Source organism: Grus americana, assembly GCF_028858705.1.
Source record: "Grus americana isolate bGruAme1 chromosome 32 unlocalized genomic scaffold, bGruAme1.mat SUPER_32_unloc_3, whole genome shotgun sequence".
Taxonomy (NCBI): Eukaryota; Metazoa; Chordata; class Aves; order Gruiformes; family Gruidae; genus Grus; species Grus americana.
The window spans coordinates 1-19,207 of record NW_026561314.1 but is presented as its reverse complement, the minus strand read 5'-3'; the positions used below and the strand labels follow the sequence as shown (position 1 = coordinate 19,207).

The window sequence follows — 19,207 nt, the reverse complement described above, 5'->3', positions numbered from 1 at the left end:
TGTGCCCTACCAGGCTTGGCGACCCCCAGCCCCCACTCCCAGCACAATCCCACCCCACCCCACCCCATCCCATCCATCCCATCCCACCCCACCGCCCCCGGCTCCGCTGCAGCACCAAACCCCAGAGCAGCAGCAGCAGCCACAGCAATCAATCTTGCTAAATATCACCCTAAAAGAGCCCCAGGTGGGGAAATTCTTTCTCCACTCAGAAGGTTCCTCTGCTGCTGCACCTAAAGCCCCTCGGTTACCAAGATGCTTTCCCACACTCAGCCCCATCCCCAAAAGCAGCAACGAGCCGCAGCCGCCTGTCCTGAGTGCCCAGCAAGGAAGGGGATTAGGGAAAGACCAATCAGTCTTGGTCCCAACAGGACTGTGTGGTGTAGAAGGATGGTGAGAGAGCAGGGGCATCCTGGGGACAGGGGGTGCTGGCAAAGTTTGGGGGTGCCCAGAAGGAAGAGAAGGGGGTGCCTGAGTTGTGAGTGCCCCCCGCCTCCGCCCCCCACTCCCCGTGCTCATCCTGCAGGGAGCTGCCCCCAGGCTCCTGCTCCAACCACTGCTCCAAGTGCGCTGGCTGCAAATGCCCTTCGCGGGCAGGCAGGAATCAGGACAAAAAGCCCCCAGGAACCAGCACGGCCACACTCCATGGTCACCCACAAAGCTTTATTGAAGGCCATGGTGCTGTGCCTGGGCAGGGTGGGCTTGGGCAGGGCAGAGAGGGACATGTGCTGCTGCGGGATGGAGGAGAGGAGAGCGGGCAGTGTCTGCAGCAGGGCAGGGGCTGTCCGGGGCTGCGGTGGGGATGGAAGGGGGGCAGAGGGTCTAGGAGGTGCTGTCCCTCAGGCACAGTTCAGTATTCCATGTCCCCACCCAAAACCAGGGTCGGATGATCTCTCCATTGAACGAGGCTGGTGGGAAAGTGAAGATCTCGACCCCGCTGTCGGCATCGATGAAAGTCACCAGCCCCTGCGTGCAGTCCAGACAGACCCAGAGTCTCCCGGGGACAGGGGTCACCCCCAAAACGCATGCCTGGCCTCAAACCTCCCTCAGCGGCCCTCGTGCAGCCCCACTCACATTGGGGCTGCGGGGTCACCGACACCCCGAAAGGGTCCGGGCATCGCCTTACCGTCACTCTCACCCTCAAACAGCATCCAGCCTCCAAATTGAAAACGTCCGGCCAAAACATAAGACAAGTACAAAACATTAGACACAATCCAAAAGGAAGAGAATGGCAGAAGTGGTTTTTCAAACCTATTTCCTTGTATTACCCCAACATCAAAACAATTTGTCGGTTTGATATTAAGATTTTTATTTGGTTTAGGGATCGCATTCTGCTGGTTCACTCAAATATACTCAGCCTGTCTTGCTCAAATTGATGGATATAAATACTATTCTGCTCCAATTTAAAGTTTGCACAAAAAGGGGGGAATTCATAGAATCATTTAGGTTGGAAAAGGCCTTTCAGATCACCAAGTCCAACCGTTAACCCAACACTCCCAAGCCCAACCACTCACCCACGTCCCCAAGCACCACATCTCCACGTCTTTTAAATCCCTCCAGGGATGGGGACTCCACCGCTGCCCTGGGCAGCCTGGCCCAGGGACTGACAACCCTTTCAGTGAAGAATTTTTTCCTAATATCCAATCTAAACCTCCCCCGGCACAACTGGAGGACTTTTCTTCTCTTCCTATCGCTTGTTCCTTGGGAGAAGAGACCGACCCCCCACCTGGCTACACCCTCCTTTCAGGGAGTTGTAGAGCGATCAGGTCTCCCCTCAGCCTCCTCTTCTCCAGACTCAACCACCCCAGTTCCCTCAGCTGCTCCTCATCAGACTCGTGCTCTGAACCCTTCACCACTCGGTTGCCGGTCTTGGGACACGCTCCAGCACCTCAACGTTGGCCACCTTGGCACGCTGCTGGCTCACGTTCAGCCGGCTGTTGACAAACACCTCCAGGTCCTTTTCCACCGGGCAGCTCTCCAGCCGCTCTTCCCCACGCCTGTAGCGTTGCCTGGGGTTGGTGTGGCCCAAGGACAGGACCCGGCACTGAGCCTTGTTGAACCTCATCCAGTTGGCCTCGGCCCATCGGTCCAGATCCCTCTGTAGAGCCTTCCTACCCTCCAGCAGATCAACACTTCCACTCAACTTGGTGTTGTCGTCAAACTTACTGAGGGTGCACTCGATCGCCTCATCCAGATCATTAAGATATTAAAGAGAACCGGCCCCAGGACTGAGCCACGGAGAACACCGCTTGTGACCGACCGCCAACTGGGTGTAACTCCAATCACCACAACTCTTTGCGCCCAGCCATTCAACCAGTTTTTTTTACCCACCCAAGCCACGAGCAGCCAGTTTCTCCAGTAGAACGCTGTGGGAAACGGCACCAAAGGCTTTACTGAAGTCCAGGGAGAACATCCATAGCCTTTCCCTCATCCACCTTGTCGTAGAAGATCAGGTTGGTCAAGCAGGACCTGTCTTTCATGAAGCTCCAAGGATGAGCTTGACCAACCTCGCCTCTACAAGAGGATCTTGTTGGAAGAGACCAGACCAAAACGGGCTGAAAGCAGCAAAGTTGCCACAAAAATAGTGCAAATTCAGCTAAGAAATATGCATTAAGCTCGCTTGCGCAGAGCGTTTGCGTGAACAAATACTCCGAAGTGAACAGTAACAAGCGATGGCGTGAAAAAATGAGCACGTGAGTGGTCTTAAAATTGTATAAAAGGAATCAAGAGTGTAACACAGGATCCTTCGCGGGCTCCCGGCCGAGAGGCACCTTATTTCTGACAATAAAAGGGATTTTAGCTCACGTCTGCTTCTGCTGCCTTCTTTCCGCTACCCGCGCAGGAACTAGAAGAGAAGAGAACGGAAGCGAGTCCTTTTTAGGAACACGGGGAAGAGATCCCGCTTCTGCCACCGATAAAACATCACGGTCCATTTGCATCTCTCAAAATTCAATTTTATGTGCTCGTTAAGAAATATAATGAACTAACAAGGGCTCGATCCCCTTTGCACGGAGCAGTTTATGACCCAAATCTGCTTATTCACCGCTCAAATCATCAAGTTGTATCACTTAAAAGTCGCTAATTTGTTAATTTGTGCATCTGTGAGCAAAAGGAGCCGCCCAGGTGATGATGCAAGCGTTCATCCTTCCTCCGGCGCAGAGCCCGTGTCCCCCCGCGTCCCACGGCACAAACTGCGTTAGCCACAAACCTGCGCGGGAGCTGAGTGACATCTGGGAAGTGACATTTGGTGACACGTGGGTCACACCAGTGCCAGACTGGGCCAAACTGGTCCTCTCCGCACTGGGTGGGGTGATGGGAGGGACTCACCCCAATGCCTGGGTCCGCAGCAGGGTTGGGGGGGGGTCAAGGGGGGTCACCGATGTCACCATCGTCCCCGAGGATGGCGGCGCCCAGCGCCTGCAGTTGCGTCACGAGGGAGCCCAGAGCTGCTGGAGGGACACGGGGGGGGACATTGGGGGCTCGGAGGGGAAACTGGGGGGGACATTGAGGAGACATTGGAGGGTCGGGGGGACATTTGGGGACATCAGAGACATGGGGAAGGGACATTGGGGGCACCCAGGGGTGTCACAGGACAGAGGGTTGGGACATGGGGATACCTGCAGGTGCCACACGGACCGGACCTACCTCTGCCCAGGGGGGGACCCGTCCTGTCTCCACGGGGGGTGGCCTGGGGGTGACATGAGGGGTAACACAGGGCCAGCAGCCACCCCTGTCCCCTAGTGCCCTCCCAGACTGGTGTCCCTCCCTTGTCACCCCACTCCATGTCCCCTGACCCCTCCCCACGTCTCCAGCTCCCTCGCGTCCCCTCTCTGTGTCTTCCACATTCCCACCCGTGTCCCCAAGCCACCTCACCTCGTCCCGTGCCATCTTGTCCCGCACCACCTTGTCCTTTATCACCTGGCCGTGTGTCACCTCCTCAGCCACCCCCGGGGCCACCGCTGTGGGGACAGGCCGCATTGGGGACACGGCAGCCACCACTTACCCACAGGGGCACAGGGTGGCACTGGTCCCCAGCGTGTCCCCTGGCACCTGCCTGGTGTCCCCTCATGTCCCACCGGCGATGTCCCCTGCCCAGTGACCCCCTCCCAAGAGTGTCCCCAATGAGTCCCCACTCACCGCTGTGCCGGACCCTGGCCACCGTCCCTGTGAGCAGATGGGTGCTGCCTGTCACCTTGGCCACCGAGCTGGGGACAGCATCACCGTGTCACCCCCAGCCCCACACGTGGGTCAGGGTCAGTGGGGTAGGGACACTCCCGGGGTCCCCAAGAGTGGGGACAGGGTCTCCTGCCACCCCCAGGGTTCCAATGTCTCCCCGGCAGGGTCCCCATGCCACTCTTAGGGTCCCAATGTCGCCCATGGGGTCCCCTCCCACCTTCAGGGTCTCCTGGTGTCCCCCAACACCCCCAAAGTGGATCCGGGCCCCTTCCTCATCACTCACTCATCCCCCGCCAGGTCCTGCTGCCACCGTGGACAGTCCGAGGCCACCGCCGGGGGGGCTACCAGCCCTGGGGACAGGGAACAGGGTGACACCAGGGTCACCAGCCCTGGGGACAGGGTGAGTCCAGGGCCACCCGCTGCAGAGGAGGGGTGACAGTGGCATCAGGGACCACCATGTTCCCATCCTCGTGCCTGTCCTGTCCCATCCTTGTTCCCCCCATGTCCCCATACCCTGGAGGACGCGGAGCTGCCGTCCTGCCCGGCGCAGACGGGCGCTGAGGGTGACCATGGTCCTGGTGGCTGCTGTCACCTCGGCCTCGCGTGTTGTCACCACCCCGGCCAGCCTGGGGGACACAGGGACGGCGGGAGGACACGAGGACAGGGTGGGACACAGGACGGGGGCAGCGGGGACAGGAGAGCGGTGACATGTGGGGACGAGGACACTGGTGACCTCTCGGCATCTCCATCCCGGTCCCCTCCCAGTATCCCCCAGAGGCCTCTCAGTTCCTTCCCAGTCCCCTCCCAGTGTCCCCAGTGCCTCCCAGTAACCCCTTGGCCCCATCCCAGTGCCCTCCAGCTTCTTCCAGTACCCCCCCAGTATCCTCCCAGTCCCCCCTCCAGTTTCTTCCCCCTCCCCCTTAGTCTTTCTTAGTGCCCCTCCAGTGTCCCCCAGCCTCTCCAGTGTCCCCTGTCCCTCCAGACCGTCCCAGTGTCCCCTCCCAGTACCTTGCGGCCGCCCGGGCCAATCCCCCCAGTGCCTCCTCAGCCGCCTCTGCCCGTCCCCGCTGCCGTGTCACCTCCTGCGCCAGGCGCTGGGACAAGTGCCACCACGTCCCCGACCTGTCCCCAAGTCCTCCCGTGTCCCCACCACGGCCCCACTCTGGGTCCTCTCCCCACCCAGGTACTGGGACATGGCCCGCTGGTCATCAATGTCCCCAGTGTGTCCCCATCATGTCCCCAACCCCTCCCCAAGTGGCCCCCCCATGATGTCCCCAATGTGTCACCACGTCCCCAAACCATCCCTGACCCATCCCCGTGTCCCCAGTGTGTCCCCAACACATTGCCAGCATGGCCGGTACATGTCTCTCTGTGTCCCCATGTCCCCAGTATGGCCCTGTGTGTCCCCAGCACGTCCCCACACGTCCCCAGCGTGGCTCTGTATCCTCAGTGCGCGTCCCCATTTCCCCAGAACATCCCCGTGTGTCCCACGCGTGTCCCCAGGAGGTCCCCATACACCTCAAGTGTCCCTGCCGACCTTGGTGTCCCGACGCTGCAGCTCGGCGGTGGCCGCTCTCTCGCGCAGGCTCAGCTCCAGCCGCGTCACCCGGCGTGTCCCCGCTGCCACTGCCGCCCCCAGTGCCCCCACCTGAGGAACCCAGGTGTCTGGGAGGGTCCCAGGAGGGACCCAGGCATCCGGGAGCCCCCCCCAGAGGGAAACAGGTCACCCCTGGAAGGGACCCAGGCATCCAGGAAGCCACCCAACCCCCCCGGAAGGGATTTGGGAACCCCCCCTTGGGAGGGACCCAGGTGTCCAGGCACCCCCTAACCCCACCCCCTGATGGGACCCAGGCATCTGAGTGCCCCCCAAGCTCCCCAGATGGGACCCAGGCATCCCTCGGGAGGGACCTAGGACTCTGGGTGCCCCCCAACCTACCCAGAGGGGACCCAGGCACCCACCCACCTCTGGGAGGGACCCAGGTGCCCCCTCAGGAGGAACCCAGGAGTCCGGATGCCCCCAACCCCCCCTAGATGGGACTTGGGAATCACCCCATCAGATGGGACCCAGGTGTCCAGGCACCCACCTGTGCCCGCAGCACCCGCTGCGCTTCCTCCTGCACCCGCAGCTGCACCAGGAGGGCGAAGACCTTCTGCCGCCAGCGCCCCAGGAGTGCCTGCAGCCGGGGGGGGGTCACCGCCATGGGCACTCCAGTGGGAGGAAGCTGGGGGGTGAGAGGGGAGGCGTGGGTGTCCCTCAGACCTTCTGATCCCCCACAAAGCACCCAGAGACAGCCCAAAGCCACCCTAGTGTCCCCCTCCACATCCACCCATGTCCATCCCAAGGGCACCCAAGACCCCCTCAGCACCCCAGAACCTCCTCGGTGCACATCAGTACCCCCCCAGCACCCCAAAAGTCCCCCCAGTGGCACCTTATGGCACCCCAGGTGTGTCCCAACACCCCCTCAGAGCACCCCAGCCCTCTCAGCACCTTGTGTCACCCCATTGTGCCTCCAGAACCCCCTGTGGCACCCCAGGCCCCCACCAGCAACTCAAAAGCCCCCCCTGGGGGCAACCTATGGCACCCCAGGGCCCACTAGACCAACTCCCAAGCACCCCTGCCCATCTCAGCACTGCAGAGAACCCCTGGACCCCCCCAGAGCATCCTAGGACTCCCCCCATCTCTTCCCGTTGCCCCCCCCGGGACCTGCTGTGGCACCCCAGGGGCACCTCACAACACCCTAGGGCTCTCCCAGCACCCCAAGAGCCCCCACAGTGGCACCCTATGGGAGCCCCAAACCCCTCCAAAGCACCCCAGGCTCACCCCAGCACCCCCCTAACCCCCAGCTGGAGCACCCCAAGACCCTCCCAGCATCCCAGTGCCCCCCCAGCACCCCAAAAGGCCCCCTAGGGGTACCCTATGCCCTCCTCTGCCCCCTAAAAGCCCCCCCAGAGGCACCCTGTGCCCCCCCCCAGCCCCACCTCACGGCTCAGCTCATGCTCCTGCAGGGTCAGGATGTGGCCAAGAGCGCTGAGCCGGGCCTGGAGCAGCACCTGAGCCTGGCACTGCAGGGGGAACAGGGACAGTATGGGGACAGGGGGACACCCCAGGGACACTGTGGGGCACAGGGGGTATGGGGACATCCTGGGGACAAGGGTAACAACCTGGGGGTGGGGGGACACCACGGGGACACCAAAGGGGCATGGGAACATCCTGGGGATGCCGGACATCGGGATACCGTGGGGACAGCAGACATGGGAACACCCCAGGAACACCAGAAGGACAGGGGACACGGGGACATCCTGGGGACACTGTGGGGACAGGGGACACAACCACCATGTCACCCCACCACAGAGACACCCCGGGGACAGGGGGACATCCTGGGGACATCAGGACAGGGGACACGGGGACGTCCTGGGGACACTGTGGGGACAGGGCCACCACGTCCCCAAGGGGAGGGGACACGGCCCCCCCAGACCCAGCCTCACCTCCTCCAGGGGCTGCTCCCCATCAGGCTCCGCCCCCTGGGCTTGGCCCCGCCTCCTCTCAGCCTCAAGCTCCGCCTCCAAGGCCTGGCCCCGCCTCTTCTCAGCCTCAAGCTCTGCCTCCAAGGCCTGGCCCCGCCTCCTCTCAGCCTCAAGCTCCGCCTCCAAGGCCTGGCCCCGCCTCCTCTCAGCCTCAAGCTCCGCCTCCAAGGCCTGGCCCCGCCTCCTCTCAGCCTCAAGCTCCACCTCCAAGGCCTGGCCCCGCCTCCTCTCAGCCTCAAGCTCCGCCTCCAAGGCCTGGCCCCGCCTCTTCTCAGCCTCAAGCTCCGCCTCCAGGGTCCTGTCAATGGGGACCTAAGTGTCCAGGCTCTAGGGGTTACTGGGAGGGTTACTGGGCGATTACTGGGAACACTGGGGGATTACAGAGAGCATTAGGGATTACTGGGTGCCCTGGGAGGGTTTTTGGGGATGACTGGGAACACTGGAGAGGGAAACTGGGGGATTATTGGGGGTTACTGGGGGGGGTTACTAGGAACACTGGGGGGTTACTGGGATCACTGGAGCAATGAGGAGGTTACTGGGAGCACTGGGGGTTATTGGGCAGCTTCTGGGAACATAAGAGCACGGAAGGAGTAACTAGGGAGTATCTGGGGAGCAACTGGGTGCACTGAGGGGTTACTGGGAGGGCTACTGGGAGCACTGGGTGGGCTCTGGGAGGATTACAAGGAGCACTGCAGGGGGTAACTGGGAGGTTACTGGGAGCACTGGGGGCCCTTACCTGGTGCTGGGGCCGGGGGGACGGAGCACGAAGTGCGATGGGGGGACAAGGCCCCGCAGACCTGGGGGGGCAGGAGGCACCCAGGTGTCAGGGGAGCACCCATGGGGGGGCACCCATGGGGGGGGGGGCACCCAGGGGTCCTGGGCTCACCAGTGCCCGGTGCCTCTGGGTGACTCTCGGCCATTGGTGGCACCTTGGGAGGGGACACGACCCCCAGTAAGTCCCAGTACCCCCCCAATCCCCAGTCCCAGTGCCTCCCAGTAACCTCCAGTAAGGGCCAGCTTCCCCTATGCACACTCCCAGTACCCCCCCTCTAAGCCTCAGTGACTCCCAGTAACCCCCAGTTCCTCCTGCTATGGCCCCAGTGACTCCCAGTCCCACTCCCCCACACTCCCAGTTTACTCCTTCACCAGCCCCAGTGACTCCCAGTACCTCCCACCACAGCTCCCAGCGATTCCCAGTTCACGCCCCCAGTAGACCCCAGTGACTCCCAGTTTACCCCTCACAGTCCCAGTGACTCCCAGCAACCGCCCCCTCGTATTCCCAGTTCCCCTCTACACGCTCCCAGTACCTCCCAGTGGCTCCCATTGCCCCCTCAAGGTCCCGGGGGGGTGGGGTCCCAGTACCCCCAGTGTCTCCCAGTAACCACCCCCTCATATTCCCAGTGACTCCCGGTTCCCCCCACGCGCCCCCAGGGACTCCCCATTTCCCCCTCCCCACGGCCCCAGGGGCTCCCAGTAACCCCCAGTTCCTCCCCCAGCCCCACTACCCCCACGCTGGCGCTCCCAGTACTCCCAGTACCTCCCAGTACCCCCCTGGCCCCCCCTCACACCCGCGGCCTGCGCGCCGCCAACACACCGCTGCTCTCCCGCTCTGCGCGGCGCACCCAATCAGCGCTCACTTCCGTGCGGGAAAGCCAATAAAAAGCGGTAACGCTCACAAGTCCCTCCTCTCCTCTGGCCAATGGGAGACCGCATCTAGTCGTGGAGCCGCTGAGGAGAGCGCTGCAGCTCGTCCCGCCCCCTCTCCCCGCGGGAGGCGGGTCCCACCAATCAGGGCTCGAGGGGCGGGGCCTGGGGTAACTAAGGCCTCTGAGGGTAACTCTGGGGCCTGAGGGGGCAAATGTGAGGCCTGGGGTGTAAATGCGACCCCTGAGGGGTAACTGTGGGGCCTTGGGGCGTAAATCAGGGCCCTGGAGGTGTAAATCAGGGCCCCGAGTGTCACTAAATATGAGATAATGAACTCTCCAATACTCATGTTTGTGTTGTCAAGGTTAGGATGTCTTCCCCGTGTGCGTTAACCGCTCGTAGGCCTTGTTAAATTCAAAACTAATCGTTGTTTGGCAAAAGAATTTCTCAACGTTCCCCTTCCACCCCCCCCTTTGAGACTTCCAGAGTAAGATCTCTTTGGGAGTCTCACCTAGATTGCATAATTTTGATAATATAATTTTCGACTCTCAGGTATGCACAATTGGGTACAGCAGGATGCAATTAAGGGTAAATATTAAATCATGCTACAACACAATATACATACAAATAATTTCTTCAGCCACGTTAGGTTTGGGAGCCGTGAGATTAACCAATTCCACCACGAGTGGGAAGACTCCTTTCGTTTTTCCCACTCGTCCGCTGCCCTCTCGATCGAATTGATTCCTTTCCGTTGGGTCTCAAACTCGTCATCTATGTATGTCCTATAATTCATGTTAAGGTCTTCAGTCAATCATATTTTTGTCGTCGTGATCCGTCCCCTGTTTAGCTGAACAGTTAGTTAACGTCGTGGCTGTTCCAACCAAAACACAGCTTACTGGCTGATTTTCATGTTGATTTTTGAATTTTATTCGGAGAGGATCTTGATCTGACGAGGTGACCTTCCACTGAGGTTCTTTTGGGTCTGATGCTGGTTTTACTCGAGTATAATGGATTCCCTGCAACCTTAACAGCAGTAAAAGTAGTTAATGTCACTTGATAAGGTCCTTTCCATCTTTGCTGAAGGGGTTCCACGTTCCAGAACCACGTATCCACAAAGTGGGGACCCCTATCCGAGGACATTCCTATTGGTACTCCAAATCTGGGAATTATTTCTTTCATTAATACCGTTACTACTTCTCTAGCCTTGTTAGTACAACGGGGAAAAGCCTCTGGCCATCCAGAAAAGGTGTCCACTAGCGCTGATAAATATCAGTAACCACTTTGACGGGGCAATTCAGAAAAAATCTATTTGCCAGTAATCTCCTGCCTGATCCGCCAACCTGTTTCCCACATTGATTTTGGTATTTCCGAATTGATGAGCCTTACAGTGCATCACTGCGAACTCTGCCGGTAACTGGACACTCTCCAAGAGCTTTGCAATAGTTTCTCCGTATTTAATGGGGACCCTTGAGCTGACAATAAACCTCTCTCTTTCCAGAGAGCTCCATGAGCGTGCACCACTGCAAAGGCATACTTGGGGTTTGTCCAAATATTTACTCCCTTTCCTTGAGAGAGTGTTAATGCCCTTTCTAGTGCCACTAATTCCACTTTCTGTGCTGAGGTGTTAGGTGGAAGAGCCTTTGCTTCAATCACCTTTTCCTGAAAAAACCCCCCACTGCATAACCTGCCAACCATTTTCCTTTTTCCATGTAACTGCTTCCATCTGTATATAATCCCCAGTCAGGGCGTTCAAGTGGGGTATCCTTCAGGTCCTCTCGGCTAGAGTAGACCTGTTCGATTGTTTGCAAACAGTCACGTTCTATTTCCCCACTATCTTCCAAAAAGGTGGATAGAAATAATGCAAGATTAAGCATAGATGTTACCTTTAGGTTCCCATCATCCATCTCCAATAAGATGGCTTGATATTTCATCCTTCTGCTCGGTGATAACCAGTGATTTCCTTTTGCTCCAGTACTGCTGTCAGCATACAGGGCATGGACATGGTCATCCGTTACCCCATAGCGAACTTCCGGGCCTCTTGAATCACCAATACCGTCGCCGCTACAGCCCGGAGGCAGGACGGCCAGCCTTTACTCACGTCATCCAGCTGTTTGGAAAAGTATCCCGCCGGTCTCTTCCAGGATCCCAAATGTTGGTCGAGGACTCCCGGAGCCAGGTGAAACCTTTCGTGAATGAACGGTTCAAAAGGTTTGGTGATACTTGTTGTTTTACTAGTTGAGCCTTCTTTTTAGACACTCGCTATCCCGCTTGTCCCAAGAAATTTAAAGGCTTATAGTGATTTCCGTACACTTACACTTATCAGGTGACTCGGCCGCAATTAACACATCATCCACATATTGCAGTAAAGTAGAGTCTTCGTTATGTTGCTTCCATTCTTCTAACTCTTTGGCTAATTGATTCCCAAACAGAGTGGGGCTATTTTTAAACCCCTGGGGAAGAACTGTCCAAGTCAATTGAATTTTTTGCCCTGTCGTGGGGCTGTCACATTCGAAGGCAAACAGTTCCTGACTCCCCTTGTCCAAGGGTATGTGAAAGAAAGCATCCTTTAAGTCCAGAACTGTAAACCATGTGTCCCTTTCTTTAATTGTCTACAATTTGATTGACACCTCTCAGGTCTTGTACCAAACAGTACTCATTTGAATGAGGTTTCTTTACCGGCAGGATCGGAGTGTTAAACACTGACTGGCACTCAACCAATAGCCCGAATGATTTAAAATTATTTATCAACATCTCTAATCCTACTCTAGCATCTAACCGCAAAGGGTATTGTTTCTGCCTTACCGGTTTAGCTCCCAGCTTTAACCAAATCTTTACCGGTTCCATGGCTCGCAACCTTCCTGGAATTCCACTGGCCCAAACCAGCGGGATTACTGCATTCTCTGTTTCCTGCAGGATTTCCAGTTCCGTTTGAACTGGGTCCTGTAACGTATAAACTCGAGCATCTAAAGATTTAGATTCAGGTATTTTACACAGATCCTTCCTCTTTCCAAAGTTATTTGTGTTCTGACTTTGGTGAGGAGGTCTCTTCCCAGCAAGGGAACGGGGCACTCTGGCAGATATAAAAACTGCTGGGTTACTCGCTGCTTCCCAATATTAAAATCTAGTGGTTGAAAGAATGGTTTCCTTTCCTTTTTCCCTGTAGCACCAACAATGACCACATTCTCTTGGCTTAGTTTCTCTTTACTGAGTAAGCCGCTCCAGTATTTACCAGAAAATCTATTTCCTCATTCCACAATGTTATTGTGACCAGGGATTCTGTTAGGGCTTCTTTCAAAACTTCCCCCGGTCCCCATCATTGATCAGTATCTCCGTCTAGGGTAAGAAGCCTGGTGGCTATTTGAGCCTGTTCTGGCCTTAGTCCAGACTCTCCACCTCTCCCTTGGGGGGGGCATTGCCTTTTCCAGTGCCCCTCCTGTCTGCAAATTGCACACTGATTTGGACCCAACTGAGCAGATACTCCTCTTCCCATTCCCCCTCTACCTCTTCCCCTTTCTCCTCTTCCTCTGGGAGCTCCTCTCCCAGGATTCGTCAGTGCAACAACTGTTTTCTTTCCCGATTCTCTTTAACCACTTCTCAGTTTTTATACACTTTTCTGGCCCTTTCCAACAACTCGCTCAAATTCCTCGAATCCTCTCCCTCTAGCTTTTGTAACTTTCTTCGAATATCTGGAGATGCCTGTTCCACAAAAGAGAAATGCTGACTGCAAGGCATCTCCCTCCTTTTCAGGATCTTCCCTATAAGTACCCGCCAGCTTTTTCCACGAGCATAAATCAGTCACTGAGAAAGGTACTTTAACGGTCACTGGTCCCTCTGCCCCTACTGCCTGTCACAGCGGAGCTTGCACAACTTGACCTCCCAATCCTCCCCTTGTTCTCCCTGCAATAGCACTGAATTCCTCACTTCCAGCCAAAGATTCCCCTTCATCAGAAACAGCCTCCTCCTCGCCTTTGAGTCCTTCTATCCTTTCCCTGGGGCGCAACCAACATTTCCACCTCCTCATCCCATCCTCCGTATCTGACACACCATTTACTGATACTACACGCTGAACAACAACGCTTAGAGAGTTTCTGATTGTCTTTTTCCAAGGCCAGAACCAAAGGATCTCTCGGTATTAATTTACATTCCCTGCTCCGTTCAGGATGATCTTGTAAAGCAAAGAATAAATCAACATAGGGAACTTCATCCCATTTCCCCTCCCTTCTGCAAAATAACATTAATTGAAGCATAGTATTATACATTAGACTGCTGTCTCTAGGTCATTTTTCTCCACTTTCTACTTTATACATCGGCCACCAGTGCTGACAATATTTGACAAGCTGCCTCTGAGTGAGAGGATCTCCCCCCACCTTTCTCCAATGTTTCAATATACATCCTAGAGGAGATTTTTCAGAATCCTCCCCTTCTGCCGAGGGTTTATTACCCGTTATAAAACAGTACGAAAAGCAACACAAAACCACAAAAGCAAGGACTTAACCCAAAGTAACAAGGCGAACACAAAATAACAAGATGAAAACAGAAAAGCAGTGACTTAACACAAAATAACAAGACGTCAGGGACTCGAACCCCTCATACCAGTGGGACTCTAACCCACCTCTTCCAAACCCGGGTGTCCTACAGACTTTTGTCCGTTAGGATCGAATCCTTCCTTTATAGCCCAACCCTGCGAAGCTTTCGCCGCACCTTACGGGCAAGGAACCTTTAATGTCCCTTACTTTAATGTCCCTTAGAGAAAAGAATGCCTTTACCTTCCCAGGGGTCTTGCTCAGAGCTCTTCAGTCCGGGGATCAGAGGTTGTCCCCGAAAATCCCTCGGTGCCGGTTGGAGGTCCTATGATCCCGCGGATCCATCCAGGTTCAGAAGCAGTGTCCCACCTGGGTCACCAGAAACTGTCAACAAATATGGGATAATAAACTCTCCAATACTCCATTTCTAGTATTAGAAAGCAGGCGTTCTTTATTACGGCGCTGGATGCACGGGGGATAGCTCCGCCTGTCGTGCATACCCTAAAACAAAAGTTCATCTTTTATGTACCTTAAGACATGAATATTCATACATTTTCCGGGAAATCTCCGCCTCTCCGCCTAGCTACTGCATTTACATAACGCTGGCCTTGCAAAACTACACTACGCATGCGCGGGGGTCTCGCGTGGTCGTTTGGGGAGTTAGCCCCCCACTCCTTTTTCCCTTTTATGATCACAATTCTTTGAGGAGAGTTTTTTTTCTCCTTCGATGTTTCCCAACTCTGTTGTCCGGCCAAGCTGTTCTTCCTGATCAACCCTGTCTGGGCAATCCTGCCAGGATGTTTCTGTTCTCAGGGTTAGGATATCTTCTCCGTACACATTAATTACTCATAGGCCTTGTTAAATTCAAAGTTAATCATTGTTTGGTAAAAGAGTTTCTCAACATGAGGGGATAAATCTGGGGCCCTGGGGGGAGGGGGTGGGGTGGGGATGGGTAAATCAGGGACCTGAAGGGGCAAATATGAGCCCTGAGGAGGTAAATCTGGGGCCTGGGGGTAAATCAGAAGCCTGGAGGTGTAGATCAGGGCCTCAGTGGGTAAATCTGCATCCTGGATTGTAAATCAGGACTCTGAGGGGGTAAATCAGGGCCCCGAGGGGGTAAATCAGAGCCTTAGTGGGTAAATCAAGTCCCTGAGGGGGTAAATCAGGTCCCTGAGGGGGTAAAACGGTGCCCTGAGGGGGTAAAACAGGGGCTGGGGGGGAAAATCTGGGGCCTTGGGGTTTAAATCAGATCCCTGGAGGTGTAAATCTGGGCCCTGAGGGGGGTAAATTTGGGGTCTGGGGGGGGAGAAATCTGGGGTCTAGAGGGGTAAATTTGGGTCCTGAGCATGTAAATGGGGTTCTGAGGGGGCAAATCTGAGCCCCGAAGGGGTAAATCTGGGGCTTGAGGTGTAAATCAGGTCCCTGAAGGTGTAAATCTGGCCTTTGGGTGTAAATCTGGGGTCTTGGGGTATAAATCAGGGTTCCAAGGATGTAAATGTGGGGCCTGGGTGGGGGGGTAAACGTGGGTCCAAGGGGTGTCAGGACCGGGACGCCTGGGTCCCACCCAACACCCCAGCCGCCTGGGTGCCATGTAGCTGTGGGAGGGACAGTGACGTAAGTGGAGCCAGCCGAGGAAACGCAAGGAGCCAAGGGGCACAAGGAGGTAGGTGCTGTGGGGCGGGTGGGTGGGAAGGTCCTACCTGGGTGCTTGGGTCCCTTGTGGGGGGGACCCCAGAGGTGGAAGAGGGGAGGTGGGTGAGGGGGAGCTGCCTCCGGACACCTGGATCCCTCGGTGGTTGCGGAAAGGGAAGTGAAGGAGTTCCGTCGGGGTGGCAATGGCGGACATGCCCAGACGCCTTACGGTGGTGACGGGGATCCCTGCCTGCACCCCTGGGTCCTTTATAGTGGTGACAGGGGCCCCACTCGCACCCCTGGGTCCCCACCCAGACCCCCAGGTCCCTTATAGTGGTGACAGGGGCCCCCCTGGACCGCTGGGTCCCTTATAGTGGTGATAGGGGCCCCCCCGGACCCCTGGGTCCCTTATAGTGGTGATGGGGGCCCCTCTGGACCCCTGGGTCCCCACCCGCACCCGGGGGTCCCCACTCAGATGCCTGGGTCCCCCACAGGATGTCCTCTCAGTTGCTGTCCTCGGCGGTGGCCTCGTCCACGGTGGCCTCGGGGCGGGCGCTGTGGGCACTGTCGGTGCTGGCGGAGGCGCTGGCGACGCCGGAGACGGTGGCGTTGGCGTTGGCAGAGGCAAAGGCAGTGTTGGCAGAGGTGGAGGAGGCATTGGTAGGACTGGAGAAGGCGTTGGAGACGGCGCTGGCGGAGGCGGCGCCAATGATGCCGACGCCGCCGGGGCTCAATGTCGAAAGTCTCTACCAGGCGCTGGGGGCGGCCGCCAAGGCTGGTGCCAGCGAACTGGAACAGGAGCTGAGAAGGAATCACCAGCGCCGTAGACGTCTGTGGGTGGTCCAGATCTTCGCCCTGGTGCTGATGCTTCTCTTTGCCCCCCTGTGTGAGTATGGACCAGTATAGACCAGTATGGACCAATTCAGACCAGTCGGGAGCTCTACAGACCCACTTGGGCCAGTAATGCTGGTAGAGAGCCCTACTCACCAGTACAGACCAGTAAGAAGCTCTACAGACCAGTAGAGACTTTCTCTTGCCCTGAGCAGTATAGACCAGAAGGAACCAGTTCAGACCAGTTGGGACCACTAGGAATCAGCATAGACCAGTAGGGAACAATACAGACCAGTACGGAGCACTGCAGACCAGTAGAGCCTTTCCCATACCCTTACCACTAGAGACCAGTATAGACCAGTAGGGACCTTTACAGAACCGATGTGGAACACCATGACCCAGCAGGAACCACTAGGAACCACTGTAGACCAGTAGGGACCAGTTCAGACCAGTAAGAACCAGTAGGAAGCCCTACAGATCTCTTTGGATCAGTAATATCAGTAAGAAACCCTGCAGACCAGTAGAGACCAGTAAGAAAACCTACACACCAGTAGAAACTTTCCCCTGCTCTGACCACTATAGACCATCTGGAACTATATGGGCCAGTAAGGAGCTCTACAGGCCAGTTCAGACCAGTATATACCAGTAGGGACCAGTAGCAGCTACTGTAGATCAGTAGGGACCAGTAAAGACCAGTGGGATGTCCTACAAACCAGCGTAGACCAGTATAGAGGTTCCCTTGTCCCAACCAGTATGGACTGGGGGACACTGGGAGGGGACATGGGACACTGGAAGGGGACAACAGGAGGGGACAGGGGACACTGGGAGGGGACAGGGACACTGGGATGGGGGACAGCAGGAGGGGGACAAGGACACTGGGACAAGACTGGGGACACTGGAAGGGGACACCAGGAGGGGACAGGGGAGACTGGGATGGGACTGGGTCCCCCAAGAGGGGACGAGGACACTGGGTGATGTCCCCGTCCCCCCGATGTCCCCGCAGTGTCCCTGGACGTGGTGCGGGAGGTGCTGGGGGTGACACAGGAGACCCACCTCGTCCCCTGCCTGGCCACCATCACCCTCCTCTGCCAGGTGGCCCTGTGGGGTGCGGGGATATCCAAACGTCACTTGGCCACCGCCGCCAGCCACCAGCGTCACCAAGCCCTCCGCTACCGTCGCCTGGCTCGGGATGCCGCCGCTGCCGCCGCCGCCGCCACCGAGGCCAGCGAGGCCATCGCCGCTGCCAATGTCACCCTGGGGATGTTGGAGGAGGTAACCAGTCACTTGAGGTCACTGGTGGACGCTGTCACCCAGGACCTGGAGATGGCCCGGGGCTTCTCTGCCAGCGCCCGTGCCCTTGGGGACGCTGTGGTGGCCTTGGGGACAGTGATGGGGGACAAGGAGGGGACACAGAGGTTGGCCCAGGCATTGGAGGCTCTGCCAGGGGATGAGTAGGGACGGGGACACCGGCAGGACGTCCCTTCTCCGTCCTGAGGACACCGGGATGTCCCTCCTCCTGGGGACATTGAGGACATTCCCTTTGTGGTCCAAGGACACAAGGGACGAGTTGGTGACACCGTGCCCTGTCCTCCAATAAACCTCAGGAACACATTGAGGCCACGATTTGTCACTGGGGGTTGGGAACGTGTCAGGGACATGGGGACGCCAGGAGATGGGGACGCCCTCGCCCCACTCAGAGGACACCAGGAGGAGGGATGTCCCCAAACCGTCCCCATCAAAGGGCTTGGGACTGTCCCCAGTGTCCCCAAGAGTGCCTGGCTGGATGTCCCCAAGCCACAGGGGGACAGATCGGGGCCATCATCGTTGGGGACATGCTGGGGCCAGCACTGGGGACATCATCATTGCCATGTTGGGGACATCTCTGGGGCACCTTGCCCCAGCACTGGGGACATCACTAGGGCCAGCACTGGGGACACGCCGAGGCCACCATTGAGGACACATTGGGGACATGCTCAAGCCACCATCGGGGGTAGTATTGGGGACACAACGGGGATGTGCCGTGTTGGAGACATGTTGGGGACATCGGGGGACACAGGGGGGGCGTTGAAGGTTGCGGGTGGCCGTGTTAGAGCCCCACTGGGGACATCGAGGGCAACAGGGCTGCATTGGGGACAATGGGGGACATCAGGGGCTCTGGGGACATCGGGAGACACTGGGGGGGACTTTGGGGGACACCGAGGACCATGGGTGGCTGTGCTGGGGCCATGTTGGGGACATCAGGGGGGACATCAGGTACCATAGGGCTGCACTGGGGACATTGGGGGACGCTGCGGGCCACTGGACCCTCTTGGGGACATTCAGGGGACATCGAGGCACACTGGGGGCTGTGGGACCCTACAGGGGACACCGGGGACACCAGGGACCGTGGGTGGCCATGCCAGGGCCCCGTTGGGGACATCAGGGGACACCAAGGGCTGTGGGGTGTCACGCCGGGGCCCTGTTGGGGACATCGTGGTCCATGGGGTCCCACCGGGGCCACGGGGGGGCCAGGGGAGGACACGGGGGGGACACACACGAGAGGTGTGGGGTCTCACTGGGGACGCGAGGGGACACCGAGGGGGGTGGGTGGCTGTACCGGGGTGACCGGGCGGGTGACAGCCCCGCTGGCGATGGCCCCGCTGGTGGCGGCCCCTCGTCCAGCCCCTGTGGGCCAAGCCCGGCCCAGCTCCGGGGCCGTACCCGACCGTGCCGCCGCTCCCCAGCCGCGCGTGTCCCCAACACGGCCCCAGCGCCGCCACCGCCCATGGAGACCCCGGGGCCACCAGGGCCACCACCCCCCCTGAGGTGGGACAAATCTCAGTGATGGGGGGGGGGGGGGGAGGACAGGGGGTGGCAGGGGGGTGACGGAGGGGAGGACG

The 19,207-nt window shown here is 57.8% G+C and overlaps 2 protein-coding genes across 13 annotated transcripts; one reads left to right on the top strand and one right to left on the bottom strand.

The window, feature by feature from the left end:
• Window positions 1–1,246: 1,246 nt before the first annotated feature.
• LOC129200119 (coiled-coil alpha-helical rod protein 1-like) lies at window positions 1,247–14,678 on the bottom strand. 12 transcript variants are annotated; one of them, XR_008574809.1, is made up of 19 exons: window positions 14,109–14,678; window positions 11,441–11,525; window positions 11,226–11,316; window positions 10,239–10,365; window positions 9,968–10,124; window positions 8,585–8,627; window positions 8,435–8,495; window positions 7,660–7,996; window positions 7,153–7,236; window positions 6,258–6,395; window positions 5,711–5,821; window positions 5,182–5,267; window positions 4,687–4,799; window positions 4,457–4,592; window positions 4,135–4,202; window positions 3,871–3,956; window positions 3,643–3,685; window positions 3,325–3,489; window positions 1,247–2,842 (listed from the first exon to the last, which is right to left on the bottom strand). XR_008574809.1 is itself a non-coding variant. In XM_054811383.1 (18 exons), the coding sequence occupies exons 3-17, from the start codon at window positions 10,250–10,252 to the stop codon at window positions 3,361–3,363; spliced, it is 1,563 nt and encodes a 520-aa protein (XP_054667358.1). In that variant the 5' UTR covers window positions 10,253–10,365; window positions 11,226–11,525; window positions 14,109–14,678; the 3' UTR covers window positions 1,247–3,227; window positions 3,325–3,360. The 12 variants fall into 12 exon arrangements, 5 of the variants coding, with proteins under 5 accessions (XP_054667358.1, XP_054667359.1, XP_054667357.1 ...); XR_008574807.1 differs by having other exon boundaries at window positions 1,247–3,227; window positions 11,226–11,525; XR_008574808.1 differs by having other exon boundaries at window positions 1,247–3,205; window positions 11,226–11,525.
• A 699-nt stretch (window positions 14,679–15,377) lies between these two features.
• LOC129200118 (uncharacterized) lies at window positions 15,378–17,939 on the top strand. Its single transcript, XM_054811379.1, has 3 exons — window positions 15,378–15,528; window positions 15,992–16,383; window positions 17,332–17,939. The coding sequence occupies exons 2-3, from the start codon at window positions 15,993–15,995 to the stop codon at window positions 17,781–17,783; spliced, it is 843 nt and encodes a 280-aa protein (XP_054667354.1). The 5' UTR covers window positions 15,378–15,528; window position 15,992; the 3' UTR covers window positions 17,784–17,939.
• Window positions 17,940–19,207: the final 1,268 nt, after the last annotated feature.